The sequence below is a fragment of the Plasmodium sp. gorilla clade G2 genome, assembly GCF_900097015.1.
Source record: "Plasmodium sp. gorilla clade G2 genome assembly, chromosome: 6".
Taxonomy (NCBI): Eukaryota; Apicomplexa; class Aconoidasida; order Haemosporida; family Plasmodiidae; genus Plasmodium; species Plasmodium adleri (nom. inval.).
In genome coordinates this window covers 517,196-539,874 of record NC_041698.1, presented here as the reverse complement: position 1 = coordinate 539,874, position 22,679 = coordinate 517,196, and the positions used below count along the sequence as shown (strand labels likewise).

The 22,679-nt window shown below is 18.9% G+C and overlaps 6 protein-coding genes across 6 annotated transcripts; 3 read left to right on the top strand and 3 right to left on the bottom strand.

The window, feature by feature from the left end:
* Nucleotides 1-825: 825 nt before the first annotated feature.
* PADL01_0613700 (ribonuclease, putative) lies at nt 826-9,855 on the top strand (the record flags this gene model as incomplete). Its single annotated transcript, XM_028680867.1, has 9 exons — nt 826-4,362; nt 4,523-8,599; nt 8,703-8,780; nt 8,894-8,945; nt 9,039-9,103; nt 9,228-9,284; nt 9,441-9,488; nt 9,596-9,652; nt 9,772-9,855. 9 exons carry the CDS (start codon nt 826-828, stop codon nt 9,853-9,855), a joined length of 8,055 nt encoding a protein of 2,684 aa, XP_028537302.1.
* A 468-nt stretch (nt 9,856-10,323) lies between these two features.
* Nucleotides 10,324-12,771, top strand: PADL01_0613600 (GPI-anchored wall transfer protein 1, putative; the record flags this gene model as incomplete). The annotated part of the gene is made up of 1 exon (XM_028680866.1): nt 10,324-12,771. The coding sequence occupies one exon, from the start codon at nt 10,324-10,326 to the stop codon at nt 12,769-12,771; it is 2,448 nt and encodes an 815-aa protein (XP_028537301.1).
* A 72-nt stretch (nt 12,772-12,843) lies between these two features.
* Nucleotides 12,844-14,872, bottom strand: PADL01_0613500 (conserved Plasmodium protein, unknown function; the record flags this gene model as incomplete). Its single annotated transcript, XM_028680865.1, has 9 exons — nt 12,844-12,897; nt 12,989-13,156; nt 13,329-13,494; nt 13,604-13,686; nt 13,837-13,957; nt 14,046-14,215; nt 14,307-14,325; nt 14,417-14,616; nt 14,699-14,872. 9 exons carry the CDS (start codon nt 14,870-14,872, stop codon nt 12,844-12,846), a joined length of 1,155 nt encoding a protein of 384 aa, XP_028537300.1.
* Nucleotides 14,873-15,920: 1,048 nt separating this feature from the next.
* PADL01_0613400 (enoyl-acyl carrier reductase) lies at nt 15,921-17,219 on the top strand (the record flags this gene model as incomplete). The annotated part of the gene is made up of 1 exon (XM_028680864.1): nt 15,921-17,219. The coding sequence occupies one exon, from the start codon at nt 15,921-15,923 to the stop codon at nt 17,217-17,219; it is 1,299 nt and encodes a 432-aa protein (XP_028537299.1).
* A 265-nt stretch (nt 17,220-17,484) lies between these two features.
* Nucleotides 17,485-17,928, bottom strand: PADL01_0613300 (conserved Plasmodium protein, unknown function; the record flags this gene model as incomplete). The annotated part of the gene is made up of 1 exon (XM_028680863.1): nt 17,485-17,928. One exon carries the CDS (start codon nt 17,926-17,928, stop codon nt 17,485-17,487), a length of 444 nt encoding a protein of 147 aa, XP_028537298.1.
* Nucleotides 17,929-18,908: 980 nt separating this feature from the next.
* On the bottom strand, nt 18,909-22,587 carry PADL01_0613200 (conserved Plasmodium membrane protein, unknown function; the record flags this gene model as incomplete). The annotated part of the gene is made up of 3 exons (XM_028680862.1): nt 18,909-21,176; nt 21,364-22,349; nt 22,515-22,587. The coding sequence occupies 3 exons, from the start codon at nt 22,585-22,587 to the stop codon at nt 18,909-18,911; spliced, it is 3,327 nt and encodes a 1,108-aa protein (XP_028537297.1).
* Between the last annotated feature and the right edge of the window lie 92 nt (nt 22,588-22,679).

Genomic DNA, 22,679 nt, shown 5'->3' with positions numbered 1-22,679 from the left:
TATTATATATATATATTTTTTTTTTTATATATTATCATATGTGCCATATTTTCATCATATCATATAAAATATGGGTATCCAATTAAAAAAAAAAAAAAAAAATTCAATTATAATACATAATATAAAATAATATTTATGATTTTTTAAAAAAATATTACTAATGATATCTATTTTAAAGTAAATAAAAAATAATAAATATATGATATTTAAATATATATTTATATTTTTTTAACATATATATAATAATAATATTATTATATTAATATACGTATAATAAAAATGTTATATATATATATAATATATATATTGTCACGATTTAATCAAAAAAAAAAAATATATGTATATATTTCTTCTTGACAATATGATAAAAATAAAAATTTTTATAAATTTAAATTAAAAAATTAAAAAAAAAAAATAAAAAAAAACAACAAAAAAAAAATAAAACAAAATGGATGAGTATTACATTTTTGGAATACTATTATAAAAATTGTACAACAAAAAAAAAAAAAAAAAATAATAAAATATTATATAATATAAAAAGATACAAATAGGAATATATTGCAAATAAATAAAAATATATATATATATATATATATATATATATATATATATATTTATTTATATGTTTAATTATATATTTCTGGTGTTATAAACATGATACATAAAAAAAAGTACACAATAATAAATAAAGTATAAGTTTAAATATTAAAAAAAAAAACAAACACATATATAATATATATATATATTTATATATTCAAATAAATACATATTTATATTTATATTTATATTTATATTTATATATATATATATATATGCATATATAGCATGAACGAGTTAAGAACACACAGCGTACATAAAAAAATAAAAAGGACAAAGAAAAAAAAGAACAGGGGTGAATTTTCTTATATTTTTTTTAAAAAAGAAATAGCTAAATTATATGAAAAAGAGAAAATAATACTAACAAACAATCAAATTAACAACAACAATAATAATGATGATGATGATAATAATAATGATGATGATAAAAATAATGATGATGATAATAATAATGATGTGATTAAAAAAAATAAAAATATTTCTAATGATGTCTCTAAATCACATCTTTCTAAGATTGTTAAAAAAGTAGAAAAAAATATTCTTCCAAAATATATTAATTATAATAAAGATAAAATAAAAATTTCTATGAATTTTAAAGATATTAATAATAACAATCATGATGATAATATAGTTTTTAAGGATAATCAAAATGTAGAACACACCATATTAAAATTTCCAAACAAATTTGCATTACTAAATGAGGATCATAAAAATAAAAATAAAAAAAATAAAAAAAATAAAAAAAATAAAAAAAATAATAATAATAAAAAAAAAATAAATAATAATAAAAAAAAAATAAATAACAATAATAATAATAATAATAATAAAGATATATTATCTCCATATATCTTATCTCCAGATGTTTCGTCTCTATCATCTTGTGATGACGTCCACCCAAAGAACAATAAAGAAGAAGATGAAAAAAAAAAAATGGTGGTGGAACTATTAAAAATTATTGTCACAAAAAAGAAAATCGAACAGATTAGAAAAACTACATTTGAACCTAGTATAATAAATTTTGTCAGTACAAAGATGATCAAATATATTATTAGAAAAATACAAAAAAAAATCGATTTCAATACTTTAAAAATATTCTTAATATCTAATGTTGATATTAATTGTTTAAGTAATACTATCGTTACTAAAAGAAAAATTGAAATGTTAGTAAATTATATTTTTTCAAAAAAAAAAATTAAAATTGTTGAATCCTTGTTAATAAACTTATTTAAATCTATTCCATCAACTCAACAATTTGAAAACACATTCAAAGATTTAATAATAACCAAAAAAGATTATCTTTTATGTGTCTCACTCTTTGCATCTTATTTAATAAACAAGCCAAAAAATAATAAAGACTGTGACAAGTATGAGCAAATATATCATCTCGTAAGCAAGTTGATAATACAATCTGAAGAATCAAACAAAGAAGATACACAACAAAATAAAAAAATTAAAAATAAAAATAATAATAATATTAATATTAATAATAATAATAATAATAGTAATATTTTTAGTGGTCATAATAGTGATAAAAAAAATTGTGTTTTAACCACAATTTCTTCAAATAGACAATCAAGAAACACACCTAATAAAACCAATACACTTCATCTTCAAAAAGATCTATTAAATATACACAATGATATAAACGAACAAACAGGTGTAGATAATACTACATTGAATCTTACTTCTATTCTCAAAACAATAAATGATTCTATAAAAAAAAGAGATGAAGAAATTAAAATTCTTAGACAATCTATATTTACACTAGAACAAAATATGAATAATCTAAGAATACAAAATGAAATAATAAAAAAAAGAATTGATAAAATTAATATTTTGTCAAATGAAGAAAATGCTAATTTGCCTTTAGAATCTATTAATAATGATATAGTAAATCTAAAAGAAGAACATATAGATTATATATCAGATATAAAAGAAATAAAATATGAAAATGTTAATATGAAAAATAATGGTATCATAACAAATACAAGTACTGATGAGACATCGAATAAAAAGGAATCGTTTCAAAATAAATTGAGAAATTTTATGAGGATGTTAAAATTAAATGATATAAATAATATAAACAAAAATTTAAGTAATGATATAAATGGAGATATAAATGGAGATATTAATGGAGATATAAATGGAGATATTAATGGAGATATTAATGGAGATATTAATGGAGATATTAATGGAGATATTAATGGAGATATAAATAATCATATAAATAGTGATAATATTTTAAATAATATACAATATAACGTAAGAATACAAGAAAAAGCCGATGTATTATTCTCATCATTAAATTATCATATGGATAAAATGATATCGATTGTAAATATAAATTACAATATGAATGGAAAAAATGAAGATATTAATATTCAAAAAACTAATAACATAAAAGAAGATATATTAATAGATAATAAAAAATATATAAATGCACCATTAAATATTGTGCATTCAAATATTAAAAATGAAATTCAAAATTTTAAACATCATAACAGTATGGAATTTCAACATATACCCAAAAAAAGTAATATTATTGAAACAAATAATAAAAAAAACAATGACAATTCTTCAAATATTTACAATATGTGTGTAACACAAAAATCTTCTCATGATAAAAAAAATAATAATCTTATTAACGACTTAAGGTTCTTTATGAATTCATCATTTGTTAATGTGCTTGATGGGGATCACATAAATAAAGATGAAGAGAAAAAAACAACACATTATAATGACAATGATGTATCTATAAATAATAATATAGACAAGTCTATAATATATAATATTAAAACTGATCAATCTATAAATAATATTAAAAAAGAAAATTCTTCATCTGATGAGAACTCTTTAGATGAACCATCCGAAATGAATATGAAAAAAGAAAAAAAAAAAAAAAATTATTTCCAGGATTTTATGAACACATTTAATAATAACACAAAAGAATCTATTAGTATAGATAATACAAAATTGAAAAAAAACAAAAAAGAAAATAAAAATGAAAGCAAAAATAAAAGCAAAAATAAAAATAAAAATAAAAATAAAATCATTCATGATAAAGATGTGAGTCAATCTGTCAAAAGTCCCAGATTTTCAAAAGATAAAAGTCATCGCACTGACACCAATACAGATAGTGCTGACAGTGTTGTTTATAATTATAACTTATTTAATGCTATCAATAATTTGCATAAACAATTTTCAAATGTTGTTAAAAATATTCATATAGATGAACACTCGATAGACAAACAAAAAGAAGAGATACTAGACCAAAATGGTGATAAAGAAAATGAGAAACAAATGAAAAAAAAAAAGAAAAAAAAAGAAAAAAAAAAGGAAAGGAAAAGAGATAGGAAAGAAAAAAAAAAAAAACTAAAGGAAAAAAAAAAAGAAATCAAAGAAAAAAAAAAAATAGAAATGAAGGAACAAAGAAAAAAAGAATTAAAAGAAAAAAAAAAACAAATGAAAGAAAATGAAAAAAAAAAAAAACAAATAAAAGAAAATGCACAAAAAATTAATGAATCTAATAAAAATATAAGTCTTGATAAAATAAAGAAGAAAGAAAAGAAACAATCATATACATCATCTGATGAGAATAATATTCTTAATAATAAATTAAAACCAGATCATGAATATAATTTTATGCAAGTAGATACACGTGAAAAAAAAGGAAAAAAAAAAAAAAAAAATGAAGCCAGTATATATGATGAATATATAACTCAAGAGAAGGCAATAGAAGGAATAATAAATAAAAAGTACATACGGGTAAAATAAAAAATAAAAAATAAAAAATAAAATAAAATAAAATAAACATAAATATTCCATGTGTTTATGTTAATAATAATAAAAAAAAATTAAATACATATCAAATGTGTTATATATATATATATATATATATATATATATATTTATTTTTATTTTTTAGGGTATACTTAATGTTAGAAGAAGCGACTATGGATTCATCCTTTTTGACAACAAGAAGATTCATATAAAAAGCAAAAGAGATATGAATAGAGCATTAGATGGAGATTCTGTTGTTATCAAAATAAAGAAAAGTGCAGATGAAGAAACATGTGGAAAAATATTATATATTGAAGAACATAATGGATCAGATATAAAATATGTATGTATATTTCGAGATAAGATAAAGAATAAGAAATATAATGTAGCAATACCATTTAAAAAAAACATTCCATTAATAAAAGTATTAAATGAAGATATTATTAAATTTATGAATAAATATAATATATCTGATATATCTAATCAATTAGTTTATATAAAAATATTTGTCTGGGATATAAATGAATCATATCCAGAAGGCAAAATTGTAGAAATTCTTGGACAGAATGATATATTTCATAATATGCAAAATGCAATTTTATTAAATCATAATTTAAATTTTAATTTGAAAGATGCTTTAGAAGATCAATATTTAAAAGATCTAAAAAATAAAGATACATATAAACAAATCATCTCTGAACAAATAAAAAGAAGAACTGATTTAACTAATACATGTATTTTTACAATTGATCCTGATACTGCAAGAGATTTAGATGATGCTATTAATATTAATAAAATTAGCAGAAAAAAAATTATTAGTTGTAATTATTACATTCAAATTATTCATAATTTAATAGCTCATAATGGAGATATTGAAGAATTAATTTTAAAAAAAAATATTTCTTTATATAAAAATGATGATGATAATAATTTTTTTCAAAATCTTAAGAAAAGTACATGTGTCAAGGATATACAAAATGTTCAATATGGTTCCTTCTTAAAAGAAAAAAAAAATAATAAAAATAAAAATAAAAAAAAAAATAAAAATAAAAAAATAAAACAAAATGCCACACATATCTTAAAAAAAAAAGAATCATATAATAATACACAATCATCCTCTTTCTTATCAGACAAGATGAACAGCACATCAAAACATAATAAAAATAATGATAAGTTGATGGGTTATCAAAATATGCAAATGAGAACATCAAAAAAGAAGTATACAAATGTAAACACAAATCAGTCTAGGTGTAACGATATAATGAATCATATAATTAATGAAAAAAATTATAAAATGGATACAAATAGTGATGAAGATATGCACAACAATTATAATGATAATAAGAACAAATATAATAATATGTATGACAGTGATGAAAATGAAGATGTCGATGAAGATCAAATTGTAAACGATGATACAAATACAAATACAAATACAAATACAGATACAGATAAAGATGTGGATGATTTCTTTTTTACATCCAATAAATATGATGACATAATACCATCAGACACAGAAAGTGTATTAAATAATATATATGACTCTAAAGGAACAAAAATAAACAAAAAACTAAAAAGAAATAATAACAACCATAATAATATTATTATTAATAATAATAATAATAATATTCATGTAAAAGGAATGAATATTAAAAAAAAAATTGCATACACTGAACATTTTGGTAGCCTCTTTGAAGATAACTCAAGGGATGATGCTTACAAAGAAATGTTAACCATATACAATAATAATGCAAACGAAAAAAAAAAAGAAAAAAAAAAAAAAAAAAAAAAGAAAAATACAAAAGACAAGAAAAATAAATATGATACTCATAGCGCATGTGAGACAGATCATGAAGATATGTTCAATTTTATTTCAAAACAAGATAATGAAATTAAAGAAAGAGGAAAAAATTCATTGTATACAACAGAAAAAGAAAAAATGCAAGATGAGCTAGAACAACAATTAATTCGAGACTTAAAAAATTTAAACCATATTGAAAACAGCAATGAAAAAAGAGAAGATATTGAAATAGAAGAAAAAAATCGAATGTTGAAGTTTGAAAAAATATTTTTAGATAATAGTGATTATGAATCTATTTTAAAGAATAAAAAAATATTAAACGATGACGAAACAGAAGAAAAAATACCAAAAATATCACATGAAGAAAATACCCAAAAAAAAAAAAATAAAAAAAATAAAAAAAATAAAAAAAATAATAATAATTTAAATAATTTTGATAATGAAAATAAAAGAGGAACATTAAATTATGAAACATTTTTCAAAAATGAATACAATAAAGATATTGGATATAAATATTTTGAAGATCATGATTTATATTGTGAGAAATGTAAAAAATATATTAATATAAATGATATTATAAATGGAATGAAAAAAGAAGAATGGAATAAATATAATTTATATGAAGTAGGTGTACATATAACTGATGTGTCTTTTTTTATCAAAGAAAATTCTTCTCTAGATATTGATGCACGTAATAGAGCCATGACTATTTATTTAACTCATACATGTTTTCCAATGATATCCAAAATTTTAAGTGAAGAATTATGTAGTTTAGATCCAGTTAATAATCGCTTGTGTTTATCTATTTTCTTTTATATGGATAGTTCAGGAAAAATAGATCATAACTCCTTTTTTATTAAAGAAAGTATTATAAATAGCAAAGTTAAATTTTCATATGAAGAAGTCTATTTTATCATACGACAATATGTAAAAATAAAACAATTAATTAACAAATTGAAAAAAGATAAATTAAATGATATACTAAATAATCATACATATGGTAAATTAATGCAAAATTATAATGACAATATCAAATATAATTATACACTCAATGAAGACAATACTATCAATCAACTAATCAAAGAAAATAAACATAAAGAAATTATAAATCATGATAAGGAAATAGAACAAACACAAGATATTGCTAAAAAAAAAACTAGTATTTATAGACGATTTTTAAATTTGCATTTTTATAAAAATGGTAATAAGCAAAAGAAAAATTCCCAAAGTGGTGATTCGAATGGACAAAATGATAATTTACATGAAAAAAATCATAATTTACATGAAAAAAATCATAATTTACATGAAAAAAATCATAATTTACATGAAAAAAATCATAATTTACATGAAAAAAATCATAATTTACATGAACAAAATGATAATTTACATGAACAAAATGATAATTTGCATGAACAAAATGATAATTTGCATGACCATATACATAATTCATCCAATCGTACATTTCCAAATGAAAACAATATATATACACAATACCAAACACATGGTAAGGATATTAAGAAAAATTTATCAGATGGATACATGTTTGATATTTTTGCATTATGTCAGAAGACTGATAAGAGCGATACAGGTTGTAATAATAATGTTGTGCGTTTGAATAAGAAAGAAAAAAAAAAAATAATAATTTCTTATTTGTTAAAAATACCGGAGGTGAAGGAAGGTATAGATGGTTTATTAAAAATATTTGAGAATTTGAATAATATGAAACATAAATTAACATATAAAGAAATGTTTAGTATAATAAAACATTTATATGACATGCATAAAATAACAAAAGGCGCTCGAAATATTAGAAGAGAAAATGGTTCTATGTTTTTTAATAATGACAAGATAAATTTTATATTATCGAATTCTCGTAGTCCTATAGGAATAGTTCGTAAGAAGTATACTTTTTCAAATTACATGATAGAAGAATTAATGTTAAGTGCAAATAAGTTAATAGCTATACGTCAATATTTTAGTAAGTATAGGGACATATCAGTATTTAGGTCCCATAATTTAAATGATGCAATTGATATAAATGATATAATGGATTTATTAAAAAAAAGTGACATTCATTTTGAATTTCATGACTTACGACAAATTATGAAATTTTTGGATGAGAAAAAAAAGTATTTTAAACAAAAGAAAAATAATATATATGATATTGTATCAGCATATATGAAGAAAAAGATGGTTAGAGCAGAGTATCATACATATAAATATATAAAGGATAATAATATGAGTACATATCATTATGCTCTTTCCTTTTTGTTGTATACTCACTTTACATCTCCTATAAGAAGATATCCGGATATATTAGTTCATCGAGTGATCAAAAAAATTATATCTGATGAGCAAAAGTTAAATGAAAATTTATATACAGAGCAGGAAATTTTGAAGAACACAGAAACGCATGATGTGGTAAGTTTATATGTACTTGTTATTTTACACAGCAACATAAATATATATATGTGTGTGTGTGTGTTACTTATATATTTATATTTATTGATTTATTTTTTTATAGGGCATACTTGAAAAAATTTGTGAAAATTGTAATAACTGCAAAGCAAAATCGAAGAAAGCTCAAGTGGATTGTGAAATTGTAAGAAATAAAACACATGAACAAAAAAAAAAAAAAAAAAAAAAAGAAAACATATATATATATATATATATATATATATATATATATATTTATTTATTTTTTTTTTTTTTAAGGCTTTTTTCTGTTTGTATTTACAAAAACTGTCACGTCCCGGTTATAATAGAGGTAAATTTTTTTTTTTTATTCATAAATACATATTTATATATATGCAATATATAATTTTTTTCATTTTTATTATTTTTTTATTTTTTCTTATAGGAATAATTATGGACATATACAAGGAAAAGTCTTCCATATATTTCAAATCTTTTTCTTTTGAAAATGTAAAATAAATATTTACAATTATTGTAAAAAGCAAATATGTATGTGTGTATATATATAATATTTATATTATTATAATTTTTTTTTATTTTTTTATTATTTTATTTTTTTTTTGTTTTCCTTCAGAATTTGTATCATTCTGGTTTTGAAAAACATTTTCATAAAATGAATAAAGACCACTTGGTAAATTTATGCCTAGTTTTTTTATAAAAGATAAAATAAATGAATACACTAATAAAATATATATATATATATATATATATATATATATATATATATATATATATTTATTTATTTATTTATTTATTTTTATTTTTTTTTTTTTTTTTAATTTCGTAGAAGTATCTGTTCAATTATGTTATTCAGCCAAACGTAGCAAAGCAAGAGGTAATAAAAAAAAAAAAAAAAAAAAAAAAAAAAATTAAATGGACAATTTCATTTATTAATATTTTTACATTGTAATAATTATATTTTGTTTTATTTTATTTTTTTAGATTACTGTTATTATTAATACAAATAAGAAAAAAGGAAAGATACGTAGGGTGTATAAGGTATTTAAAATAAAGAAAATAATTAAGTATATCTGGAAATATACATATATATAATATATATAATATATGTGTTTTATTTTTATTTTATTTTATTTTTATTTTTATTTTTTTTTTTTCAGCGTTTCGATTATATACCATTGTATTTTATTCCACTTAATTCAATGCCTCCATCATATTTCTTGGCTGTAGCATTAATAAAATAAACAAATAATTTTTGTTTAATATATTTTATTTGTCCTATTTTTTGAATATATGAATATTTCCTTTTTTTTTTTTTTTCTTCTTCTTTGTTATTATATAAAATTATTAAGTCTTTAGTAATTTTTGTTGTAAAGTAGTTTTTTAAAAAAAATACAAAAGTGTTATAATATATATAATACATTTTTGAGATATATTTTAATCTTTTATTATATTTAAATCATTTATTTTTTTCATATATATAATATATATATTTAAATATATATATATATATATATATATATATTTTTTATCATAAAACAAAAAAAAAAAACTCAAAATCCTTACTCCTTAATAAAAGGATAAAAAAATGGAAAGTCGCCTTTTAAATAAACTAAACACACACAAAAATAAAAAATATATATATATATAATATATATATATATATATATATATATATTTTTTTTTTTGTTTATTTAAATGTGTATGAGATAATGAACAATATGAATATACTTGCATATCTTTTGATATGCCCCTTTAACTTAATATATATATTTGACATTCCTTCATATATACATGAATTAAATAAAAAGCTTGAGAATGAAGAGGTATTTATATATGGAAAGGAAATAAGAAGGAATGAATCTGTATATTCTTTACATTATGAAAAGTATTTATATGAATTGTCAAGAAGATATTATGATATAATATTAAAATATAATAAGGAGCTGGGGGTTGACCAAGAAGAAGAGTATAATTTGATAATGAATAGATGGAAAGATGAAAATAAAATAAAAAATAATAATAACAATAATAATAATAATAATAATAATATTAAAAATAATAATAATAATAATAATAATATGTATGATGAGGATTGTAAATTGCCACTATCAGATGGCAGGGAAGAAACCCCAATATACGAACTAATACAAGTAGAGATTTTCAAAAAGAATATTGTTTTAATTTATAAAAATGAAAAAACAAAATCATCAATAAAATTTATAATAAATAAAAGAAAAGATATAAATAATTATATATCTTTATGTTATAATAATTGTATATACAAACTAGATAAGAATGATTATAATATTTTAAAAAGTACAATAAATAATAGTAAAGAGAATATAATTAATAGTTCTTATATATATATGTATATAATATATTTTTTTTTATGTATATATATAGAAAAAAATTTATTTTTATATTTCCCTATATTATTACAAAAATATGAAATAATAACAACATTATTTATTGTCTTTATTCCTTTAATTTTTTTTGTTTTTTTTTATTTTTATTTAACTATTATCAAGTTGATAAGTTCATGTCTAATTTTATATATAACATTTCAATTCATATATTACACTCAAGGTATACCTATAAATATGCAACACACAAAATTTAAACATACACAAAAAAAGGAAATGCAAGATATAAAAGGGGATACAACATATATCAAGCAAGATATAAAAGGGGATACAACATATATCAAGCAAGATATAAAAGGGGATACAACATATATCAAGCAAGATATAAAAGGGGATACAACATATATCAAGCAAGATATAAAAGAAAATATAACATATATCAAGCAAGACAAAATAAAAAATAAAATATTTTGCAACTCAAAAAAGGAAGATATGAATATATATTCATCTTCAAATGAAAGAGAAGAATATATTATACACAATACATTGAAACATTTTAGATTAATGAATGCATGTATGACATATATATGTATCTTTGCTGTTGATTTTTATTTCTTTCCAAATCATTTTTGTAAATCATATTATTATGGAAATACTTTAATGGATATAGGAATAGGTGCTTCTATAAGTTCTAGTGCATATTCTCAAGAAATAAGAAAATTTAAATATATAAAAGAAAAGAAAAGAATAATTGAATTAAAGCATATTATTTTATTTATATTAGGAATATCAAGATTTATAGGAATATATCTTTTTAATTATAATTATAATATAAGCGAATATGGAATACACTGGAATTTTTTTTTAACCTTATGTATTACATTTCTTATATCTAATATATTCTTTATTTTATTAAAAAGGATACGCTATATTTTTCTTTTTAGTTTATTCTCTATAACTATTTTTGAAATAGCCATATATTATTTTGATATACATAATTATATATTATTACAAAATGATAGATTAAATTTCTTTTCTTCAAACAAAGAAGGATTATTTAATATTATCGGTTCTATTAATTTATATTTATTTTCTTTCTCATTATTTAAATATATAACTAATCAGACGACATACACAACCAGTTTGAATATTCCAAAAAAAAATAAAAACAATATGAACAGTTCTATGTATTGTAATAACCATATAAATGAATTTAAACAAGATAATACAAATAATAATTTTAATAAAGAAATAAATCATAATAACAATCAATTCGAAGAAGAAAAAAAAAAAAATTTAAAAAAAAAAAAAATTGTATATTATTTCTTATATATTCATTATATAATAAATACATATAAAGAAAAATATTATACCATGTATTATATTATAAAATTAATTATATTATCATTTATTTTTTATATATTACATATAATTCTTAATATATATAAAAATTATAGTGTACGTATATTATGTAATGCAAATTATATATTTTTAATAACATCATTGAGTTTGTTTTCATGTGCCTTGAGTTTTTCTTTAGAAGATATCTTATTAAGATATAAAAAAAAAAAAATAAATATTGATATAAAAATATTAGATAAGATGAATAAAAATACATTGATAGTTTTTCTTTTCTCGAATATACTTGTAGGATTATTCAACATTTTATTTCAATCTTTATTATTACCTCTCATATTTGTAATACCTATATTAGTATTTTATTCTATCTTGATTCTTGTTTTTACAAAATATTTACCTTCCATGCAGTCTTCACAAAAAAAAAAAAAAGAATGACCATCATAAAGGGGAGTACACACACAAACAAACATATATATTATATATATATATATATATATATATATATATTTAATTATTTGTAGAGATGAAGGCATAATTAATCTTGTCTTCCTCATTTTTTCCCTAAAAATATATATATATATATATATATATATAATTACATTTATTAAATATATATGTTTATTTTTTATTTTTTATATTTTATTTTTTTTACGTTGTTTTTTCTAGATATATCTATTTGTTCATATTTGTAATATTCATGCATTGCATTTTTTATATAAGACGATAATTCTTTAACATCCATTTTAATATCATGCTTATTAAGAATATCGTGAAAAACTCTTATGATATTTTCTTCATAATTTTTTATTTGTATATCAACCTATAAAAATAAATGTATATTATTAATGATGATAAAACCAGCACATATAAATAAATAAATATATATATATATATATATATATATATATATATATATATATATATATATATATATATATATAAATATATTTATTTATATGTATATACGTATGTTTCTTTTTTATGTTTACAACCTTTGAATATAAATCATTAATTATATTTTTTTTTTCAAGAAATCGTTCACATTGAAGTTTTTTATTTAATGTTTGTTCTTCCTTCATTTTATGTTTCAAAAGAATTGTTTCTTTTTGATCTGTAAATTTTTTTTTTTCCTCTTCATGTTTTTTTTGCATACATCTCCTGTGATATAACAAAAAAAAAATTAACATATACACATTAAAAATATATATATATATATTTATTTCAATTGATACAATAATCTATGTATTGTATCTTTTTCGAGCATTACATTTTTTTTTCTAAGTTTTCTTTCTCCTCCTTTATTTTATTGACTGAGTAAATGATATGACTTTTATATTCTTGCATAGATATCTGTTCAAAAAATTTTGAGATATATTATATAAAGGATTTTCTCAAAAGGAATATATACATAAATAAATAAATACATAAATATATATATATATATATATATATATATATATATATATATATTTTTATTTTTATTTTTATTTTTTTTTTTACTTTTGTTTTTGCCTTTACGTCATCTTCAAACTGTTTACAAGCATTTACACATATTTCAGTGATTTTTTTTTTTTCTATTTCTTTATTATTTGTTATATTTAATAATTGTAATGAGATAGTTCTATATCGTCTATAAAAATAAAAAAAGATAACCTTTGTCTCTACACAGTATAATATATATATTTATATTTAATATATATATTCCTTACTGTATTAACAAATTAACATCTTCAAGGATATTATTTTTTATTTCATTTATTTCATTTATATGTTTTTTTTTCATGTTCCTTATCATTTGTTCATATTTTTCTTCTGAATCCATTCTATTTTTTTGTTCTTCAGAATGTTTATTTTTGTAAATGTCTATTGCCTTAATCAACTTGAAAAAAAAAAAATAAAATAAAATAAAAATATATATATAATATATATATGTGTGGATATCATATTTTCTTGTATCTCTTTATTTTTACCTCTGGAATATATTTCATGCTTGATGAAAAAAAAAATAAAAAAAAAAAAAGATGTTAAATAATTTAATAGTACTATAATATATATATATGTGATATTTCTTTGCTTTTACTTCTGGTTACTCTTTGGAATAATTATCTTGTTATAGTTATTTTTCTCATCTGTTTCACTCCTTTTGTTTTTTATGGACATAGATTTTTTTTTCTCATTCAAAAAAGTATCCCTTGAAATGTATTTTTCTTTTTTTTCTTTTTTTTTGTCTTTTTCAAGTTTCATTTTCAATTCATATAAATGTTCAATAAGTTGTTTCATCTGATAAAACCAAAAACAAAAAAATATAAACTGGAAATATCAAAATGATACTATTCATTTATTAATATATATATATATATACCTTTAAATCTATCATATCATTTTTATATTCATCCTTATTTTCCTTGTATCCTTCTTTTAAAGTATTATTTATATAATTATCCATTTTATTTTTCTTTAAAAAAATATGACTTAGTTCTACATTTGATGGTTTAACACTTGTCCTATCATCTTTTCTTTTTATCTTCTTATCCATATTTTAATTATATAAATATAATATATATATATATATGGATTATTTATATATGTATGCATACAAATAAATAAATTGAAGAAACAGAAAAGAGAAAAGACAAAACAATGAAATAACCCTTTTTCTTATTATATTTAGAAATGTAAGAACAATATGATCAAACAATGAAATTAAAAAGTATAAAGAATTTTAAAATGACAAAAAAAAAAAAAAAAAAATCAAATCAAATCAAATAAAAAGACTGAGAATATATTCATATTTTTTTATTTACATCAAAATATAAAATAATATAAAAAAAAAAAAAAACATTACCTAAACGGAACATATAAATATATTATATATATATATATATATATATTTTTTGGGCATTTGTATGTTTTTTTTTTTTATTAATAAGTCATATTATATGAGTTTATTCATGTGGACATGTGCATGATCTTATTCAATCTTAATAACATAAAAATATATTAATAAAATATATAATATATATATGTGTATTCCTTTAAATAGTAAAAAATATATACAACATTTTGATTATATATATGTATATATTATACCTTTAAAATTGTATGAAATACATATTGGTGTTGTATAATATTTTAATTAAACACAAAAATATTACTTTGTAGAATGAAAAAAAAAAATATATATATATATATAAATGTAAAGCATACATTCCATTATTGATATAAATAAATAAATACATATATATTTATATTTTTAATGTAACGTAAAAATATATTTTTTAAAATAATTAAGTATAAAATAAAACAAATTTTTTTAATTAATATCAAATTTAATCATCTCTATTCTTAAAACACATCCTTCAAATAATACATATATATATTATATATATATATATATTTATTTATTTATTTATTCATTTGTTGTGTTTATATTTTACTATCGTCATTCCTTTAAGCTAAAAAAATTACAAGGACTTAATTAATCGTTTCTATAACACATCCTTTAGTTTATTTTAATATACCCAATCAAATAAATATATACACACATATACATATATATATATATTTTTTTTTTTTTTTGTATGATGAATAAAATATCACAACGGTTATTCTTCCTCTTTCTACATTTTTATTCCATTGCTTGCTTTATTCAGAATAACACTCGAAAGACATTCCATAATATTCTTCAGAATGAACAGATAGGAGATAAAGAAAGAGCATTTTATAGAAAAGAAAAACGTCAAAATATATTTATAGGAAACAAAATGAAACATATAAATAATATGACTAATACACACAATAATAATCATCATATAGATAGAGAAGAACAAGAAATAGAAAACATAAACAAAATAAAAGAAGAAAATAAAAACGAAGATATATGTTTTATTGCTGGCATAGGAGATACAAATGGATATGGATGGGGTATTGCTAAAGAATTATCCAAAAGAAACGTAAAAATAATTTTCGGTATTTGGCCTCCTGTTTATAATATTTTTATGAAAAATTATAAAAACGGTAAATTTGATAATGATATGATTATTGATAAAGATAAGAAAATGAATATATTAGACATGCTACCTTTTGACGCTTCTTTTGATACTGTAAATGATATAGATGATGAAACGAAAAATAATAAAAGATATAATATGTTACAGAATTATACTATAGAAGATGTAGCCAATTTAATACATCAAAAATATGGAAAAATTAATATGCTTGTTCATTCTTTAGCCAATGCTAAAGAAGTTCAAAAAGATTTATTAAATACAAGTAGAAAAGGTTATTTAGATGCTCTTAGTAAAAGTTCCTACTCTTTAATATCATTATGTAAATATTTTGTCAATATTATGAAACCACAATCCAGTATTATTTCATTAACATACCATGCTAGCCAAAAAGTTGTGCCAGGTTATGGAGGAGGGATGTCCAGCGCTAAAGCTGCACTCGAATCCGATACCAGAGTTTTAGCTTATCATCTAGGAAGAAATTATAATATCAGAATTAATACTATCAGTGCAGGACCACTTAAATCAAGAGCAGCTACTGCTATTAATAAATTAAATAATCCATCCGGAATTAATACAAATCAAAATAAAAAAATGACTAACCATGATGTTCATAATATTATGAACAATTCAGGTGAAAAAGAAGAAAAAAAAAATTCAGCTAGCCAAAATTATACATTTATAGATTATGCAATAGAATATTCAGAAAAGTATGCTCCATTGCGTCAAAAGTTATTATCAACGGATATTGGATCTGTAGCATCATTTTTATTATCAAGAGAGAGTCGTGCGATAACTGGGCAGACAATATATGTGGATAATGGATTAAATATAATGTTTTTACCAGATGATATATATCGCAAAGAAAATGAATAAATAAAAACATATACACATATAAATATATATATATATATATATATTTTATTTTATTTTTATGTGATTAGTTCACGAATAATAAGATACTCAACACATTACTGTTTAATTATCAAATGGATAATTATACTGAATAATATATATTTAAACAAAAAAAAAAAAAAGTTTTTAAAAAAATAAAAAACAAAAACATTTATATATTTTTTAAAATAAATATAAAAATATATATATATATATAGAGAGAGAATTAATTTTTTTTTTTTTTTTTTTAAGAGGCATTTTTAATAATTTTTTTCAATTCTTTTTTTTGCCGACCATAAGTTACATCTTCTTCAGTTTTAAAAAATGGATAAATATTTTTTAATATTGAATCGGTACATATAATAATATTTTCTTCTTCTTCTTCGTTCTCTTCTCCTAGTTCATTATCTGAACTTACAATTTTGGTATCACTTTTTTTATTTTTTATTAAATTCGCATACCAAATTTGTTCGTCTGTGTCTAATTTCTCATGATATATAATCTCATCACTTTCTTCATCACTGTCATTATATTTTGTTACTTCCTTTGGTTTACTTACAGAACTTTCTTTATTCTTTTTAGTTATTTCATCTTCTATCACTTTTTTTTTTTTCTTATTAATATATTCATCCTTATTTAAATCTACATCAGGCAAATAACGTGGAACTGTAAAAAGCGATTTGTCACTCATTATATATATATATATATATATAAATGTAGATCTTTTTTTTTTTTCTCTTTTTTAAATCAAAAAAGTTTAATAATGTTCAAGCAGTTAAAAAAAAAAAAAATGAATGGTTAATAAAAAAACATTTTTAACAAATTTCTACATATTATAAAATATATATATATATATATATATATATATATATATTTTTTTTCTAATTTATGAGAAATAAAAATATATATGTTTGAAAATAATATAGAACAACAGCAGAAAAAAAAAAAATTATAAATTAAAATTTAAAAATATATAATTATTACATAATATAATATATATATATATATATAATATGTAGATAATATATATTTTTTTTTTTTTTTTTTTATTATGGTGGAAGGGCATATTTATTCTTTTTTTTAATAATATTCTTCGAAATATAAAATATATATATATATATATATTATTTATAATTAATATATAATTTTATTTATTTTTTTTTTTTTTAAAAGAGAGTCATAAAAAATAAAATTAAAAAAAAAAGAATTATAATAAAATGTGAGGATTTATAAATATTTTCAAAAATCATTTAGTATGTGGATATTTGTAATTATTATATACATACAATATGGTGGTTCATCATTGAAAAAGGTAAAAAAAAAAAAAAAAAATAATTGTATATATTATACATACATACATATTGTATGTATGATATTATATATAAAATAAGAATGTTTTCATATTTTTTGGAAGATAAATAAATATTGTACTTCAAATTAGAAGAGGAGTCATATATAAAATTAATATAATATATATATAAAAAAAAGTAGATACATGGAAATGTTTATTTTTTCATAAAATGTAATATAATATATTATCACATGTTATTTTGTTTTATATTATCAGATATTATTTTGTTTTATATTATCAGATATTATTTTGTTTTATATTATCACTTATTATTTTGTTTTATTTTATATTATATTTTTTCCCCCTTTTTTTGTATATGATTAATTATTGCTTGTTATACATGAAAAAAGGAAATCAAGATTTTGTTGAAATTTATCATATAGATATATTAAACTTTTTGTTCTTTTATTATATTGAAATTTATGTTTGGGTGTTTTTGTTGTTTTATGTATTTTTTTTGAGATTAAATTATGATTTGTTTTTTTTCCTTTATTGATTTCTTTGTTTCTTTTATAAATATATAGAGCTAATTTATGATCTTCTTTATGCATAAAATCATCATAAATGATTTGTTCAAAAGGAGAAATTTTTCTTTTTAGAATATGATCAGCTTTATTAATACATGTGTTTTTTTTTTCTTCCATTTGATACATATGCATATGACTTCTATTGATTTCTATTAATTTATATAAGTTATCAAGTTTATTTTTCCATAAGAGTGCCTTTTCATTTCTTTTTTTTTTAAATTTTTTATATTTTTGTTCAGAATATTTGATTACATTATGAAATTGGTTGAATTTTTTTTGTAGTTGCTTATGAGTATATTTTTTCATTAATTGATCATTTTTACTTAGTTTTTTTTTTGCTTTATCTTTTTTCCTTTTTCCTTTTTTGGATTGTATTGATTTATTTTTATGAATAGCTACTTGATGTAATATTAAAGGAATCGATCCAATCAAAGGACCTAATATTAATCCTTTAGATCCAAATGTACTAATAGATAAGACTAAAGATAATGAAACCAGCCATGCATGTGTGTGTGGTATTTCATTATAAATACTTGTACTAAAATAACAATAAATAAAAAAGTTGACTATAAAAAGTATGAGTGATATAATTTTTTGTTTTTTGATAATCCACAGATGTAATATAATAACAAGAATTAGAATTTCTGGAGAAATAACTGGTATGAGTGATAAAATAATACATAATAATGTTGGTACGTATATAATTGGGAACTGAAAAAAAGAAAATATTAACCATATATATAATGTATAAAAATATATTCTTTTCAATGTACATATGATAATTGCCTTTAAATTATTTGTAATATTGTAAAAAAATATACTTGATGGATCTACTACTAATAATACATCTTTTAAATAATTTAATACTGATTTTTTAGATGATATTAAATAATATAATGCTGTAAAAAATATCACTGCCTGAACAATTGCATCAAATGTAAACATAAAGAAATTAAAAAATATTAATACAAAAAATATCATTATTTTTAATAAACCATAACTATTATTAAATATTAAAAATTTTGTTAATTTACCCAAATCTTCGATTTTTTTTAATGATAAAAATAAATTATTTACATAACTCATAAATTCTTTTATTTTAAAATTCCGTTCTTTTGATGGATCATATATATTAAGCATAAAATTGTTACTTGTTTTTTCTTTACTCATATTTTTTAATCCTTGTAAATCAGTCTTTTCAATATCACTCTCTTTATTTTTATTTATATCATTATCCTTTTGTGATATATCCAAATCATTCTTATATTTATTATTATTATTGTTGTTATTACTATTGTTGTTATTATTGTTGTTGTTATTCTTATTATTATTATTATTATTATTATTATTACTATTGTTGTTAATTTTTTTATTTATTTTTTTTTTTTTTTTTTCCTGTTCACTTTCATGGCTAGCTCGTTCAGGTGAATTTCCTTTTTGTTTTTTTTCCACATTACCATATTGTCCTACTAAATTATCAAAAATGGTTTTAAAAATATTTTGACTTACACTATTATTTTCATTTTGATTATAATGATTATTATGATTATTTGTATCATTATTATTTTTATGATTATTATTATTATTTTTACTATCTTCCACTATATCTTTTGCTTTATTACTAGAGAAGAATTTATTTTTTGATAGATATTGAATTATTTTTTTTAAGCTGAAAAAAACACTTTTTTGATTTTCTTCTTTATCCATACATTTTTCATTTTTAAAATTGTGATTTTTTTCAAGTATATGTTTTTTTTGTTCTTTTAAAGCAAGAACGAATTTTTTAACATTGTATAAATTATTGTTTTTAATGATAACAAATCTTTTAACAAGTAAAGATAAGCAACAAGCTTTTAAAGAAACGTTTTTATTTTTAGTGAAGTTATATAAGTATATATTTTCATAAATATCTATTGCTCTTTTTAAATGGCTATATATAGAAGATATAGTAGTGTTGCTCAAAAAGGGTACTTTACTTAAATCAACAAGTTCGTATAAATTTTCTATATCGTCTTTCCCTCTTTTCTTGTAATACCTTTTGAAGTTTTTAATAATGGACGCCTAAAAAGAGGAAACAAATGTACATAAATATATGTATATATATATATATATATATATATATATATATATATATATATATATATGTATATATTAACATTTATATTTTTATATTTATATTTTTATATTTTTATATTTTCATTCCATTTTGCATCTCTTTATTTATTTGTGTCCACTTTTTTTTTCTTACATTTTTGAAATTGACAGAGAGGTAATTGTTCAAGGAATTTATTATATAAACGGATTCTCCATATATATTAAAAATAAAAAAAACAGAAATAGAAGAAAAGATAATAATAGCAAGTATGATAATCAATATGGTCAATATGTCATTCAAATATCTTTTATAAATAAAAGAAAGATCAAATTTAAAATGGAAAGAATATTTTTCATAATATTTTCTGTATATTTTATAAAAGTATTGGAACCAAATAATTTTGATAATTTTATAAAATACATATAAAAAGAAAATACATGATGATATAGATAATAAGAATTCTTTATATTTATAAAAGATACCTTTTAAAATATAAAAAAATATAAATCTATGTAAAATTAAGAAATATATTTCACTATCATTACCATTTTCATAACTATCAAAACTGTTATTTAAATTATCTTTTTTTTCTTCTTTTTTATAAATTGGTTTAATTATTAAAAAAAATATATATAAATAAATATCTAATTCTTTTCTTACATTTTTTACAAGTTTATAAAATGCTTTTTTACAAATATAGCTAGCTTTATTCTTTAAAATTAAATCATCTTCATGTTGTGTGTTATCTGTATATTTCTGAAATATTTCATATTTATCTTCATTCTTATATTCTTTCTTACAGTTATTTGTTTTGGTTTTCTTATATGAATCTTTTTTTTTATTTTTTATAATATTATTATGTCCATCTTTGTAATTTAAACATCTCATTAAATGATCATCTTCAATAATATCAAGTCCTTTATGTTTAATTAATTTTTCATTTGAATTGTTCTCATATGTTCTTGCATTCACGCTTTTGGAATTTTTTTTCTTTTTTATAATCTTCTTTATAAAAAATTCTTTTAATTTTACTTTTACATGATGTAAAGGAATGGAAATAATAAAAGCCCAAAACAAAGAATAAAAATAATACTTTAAAATTATATAGTTGTAATAAACACAAAGTATAAGAACAATACCTACAAAGGAAAAAATTTAGGAGGGAATAAATTTATATGGGTGTATGTTTTGACAAATTATTGGTCATAAAAAAATATAAAGATATAATATACATATTATGTGTATTACATATATATATATATATATATATATATGTGTTATATATATATATTTTTCATTTTAACCTATAAGGTATACAATAAAATGAACAATCGCCTTTTCTGTTTCATCTTTGAACAAATTTGTTGTTTTATTCATTTTCTTCAGTATTTCATTTTTAATAAAATAAAAAAAAAAATTAAATTAACAATAGACTAGAAGCAAAAGGGTAAGAAATTTTTTTAATAAAA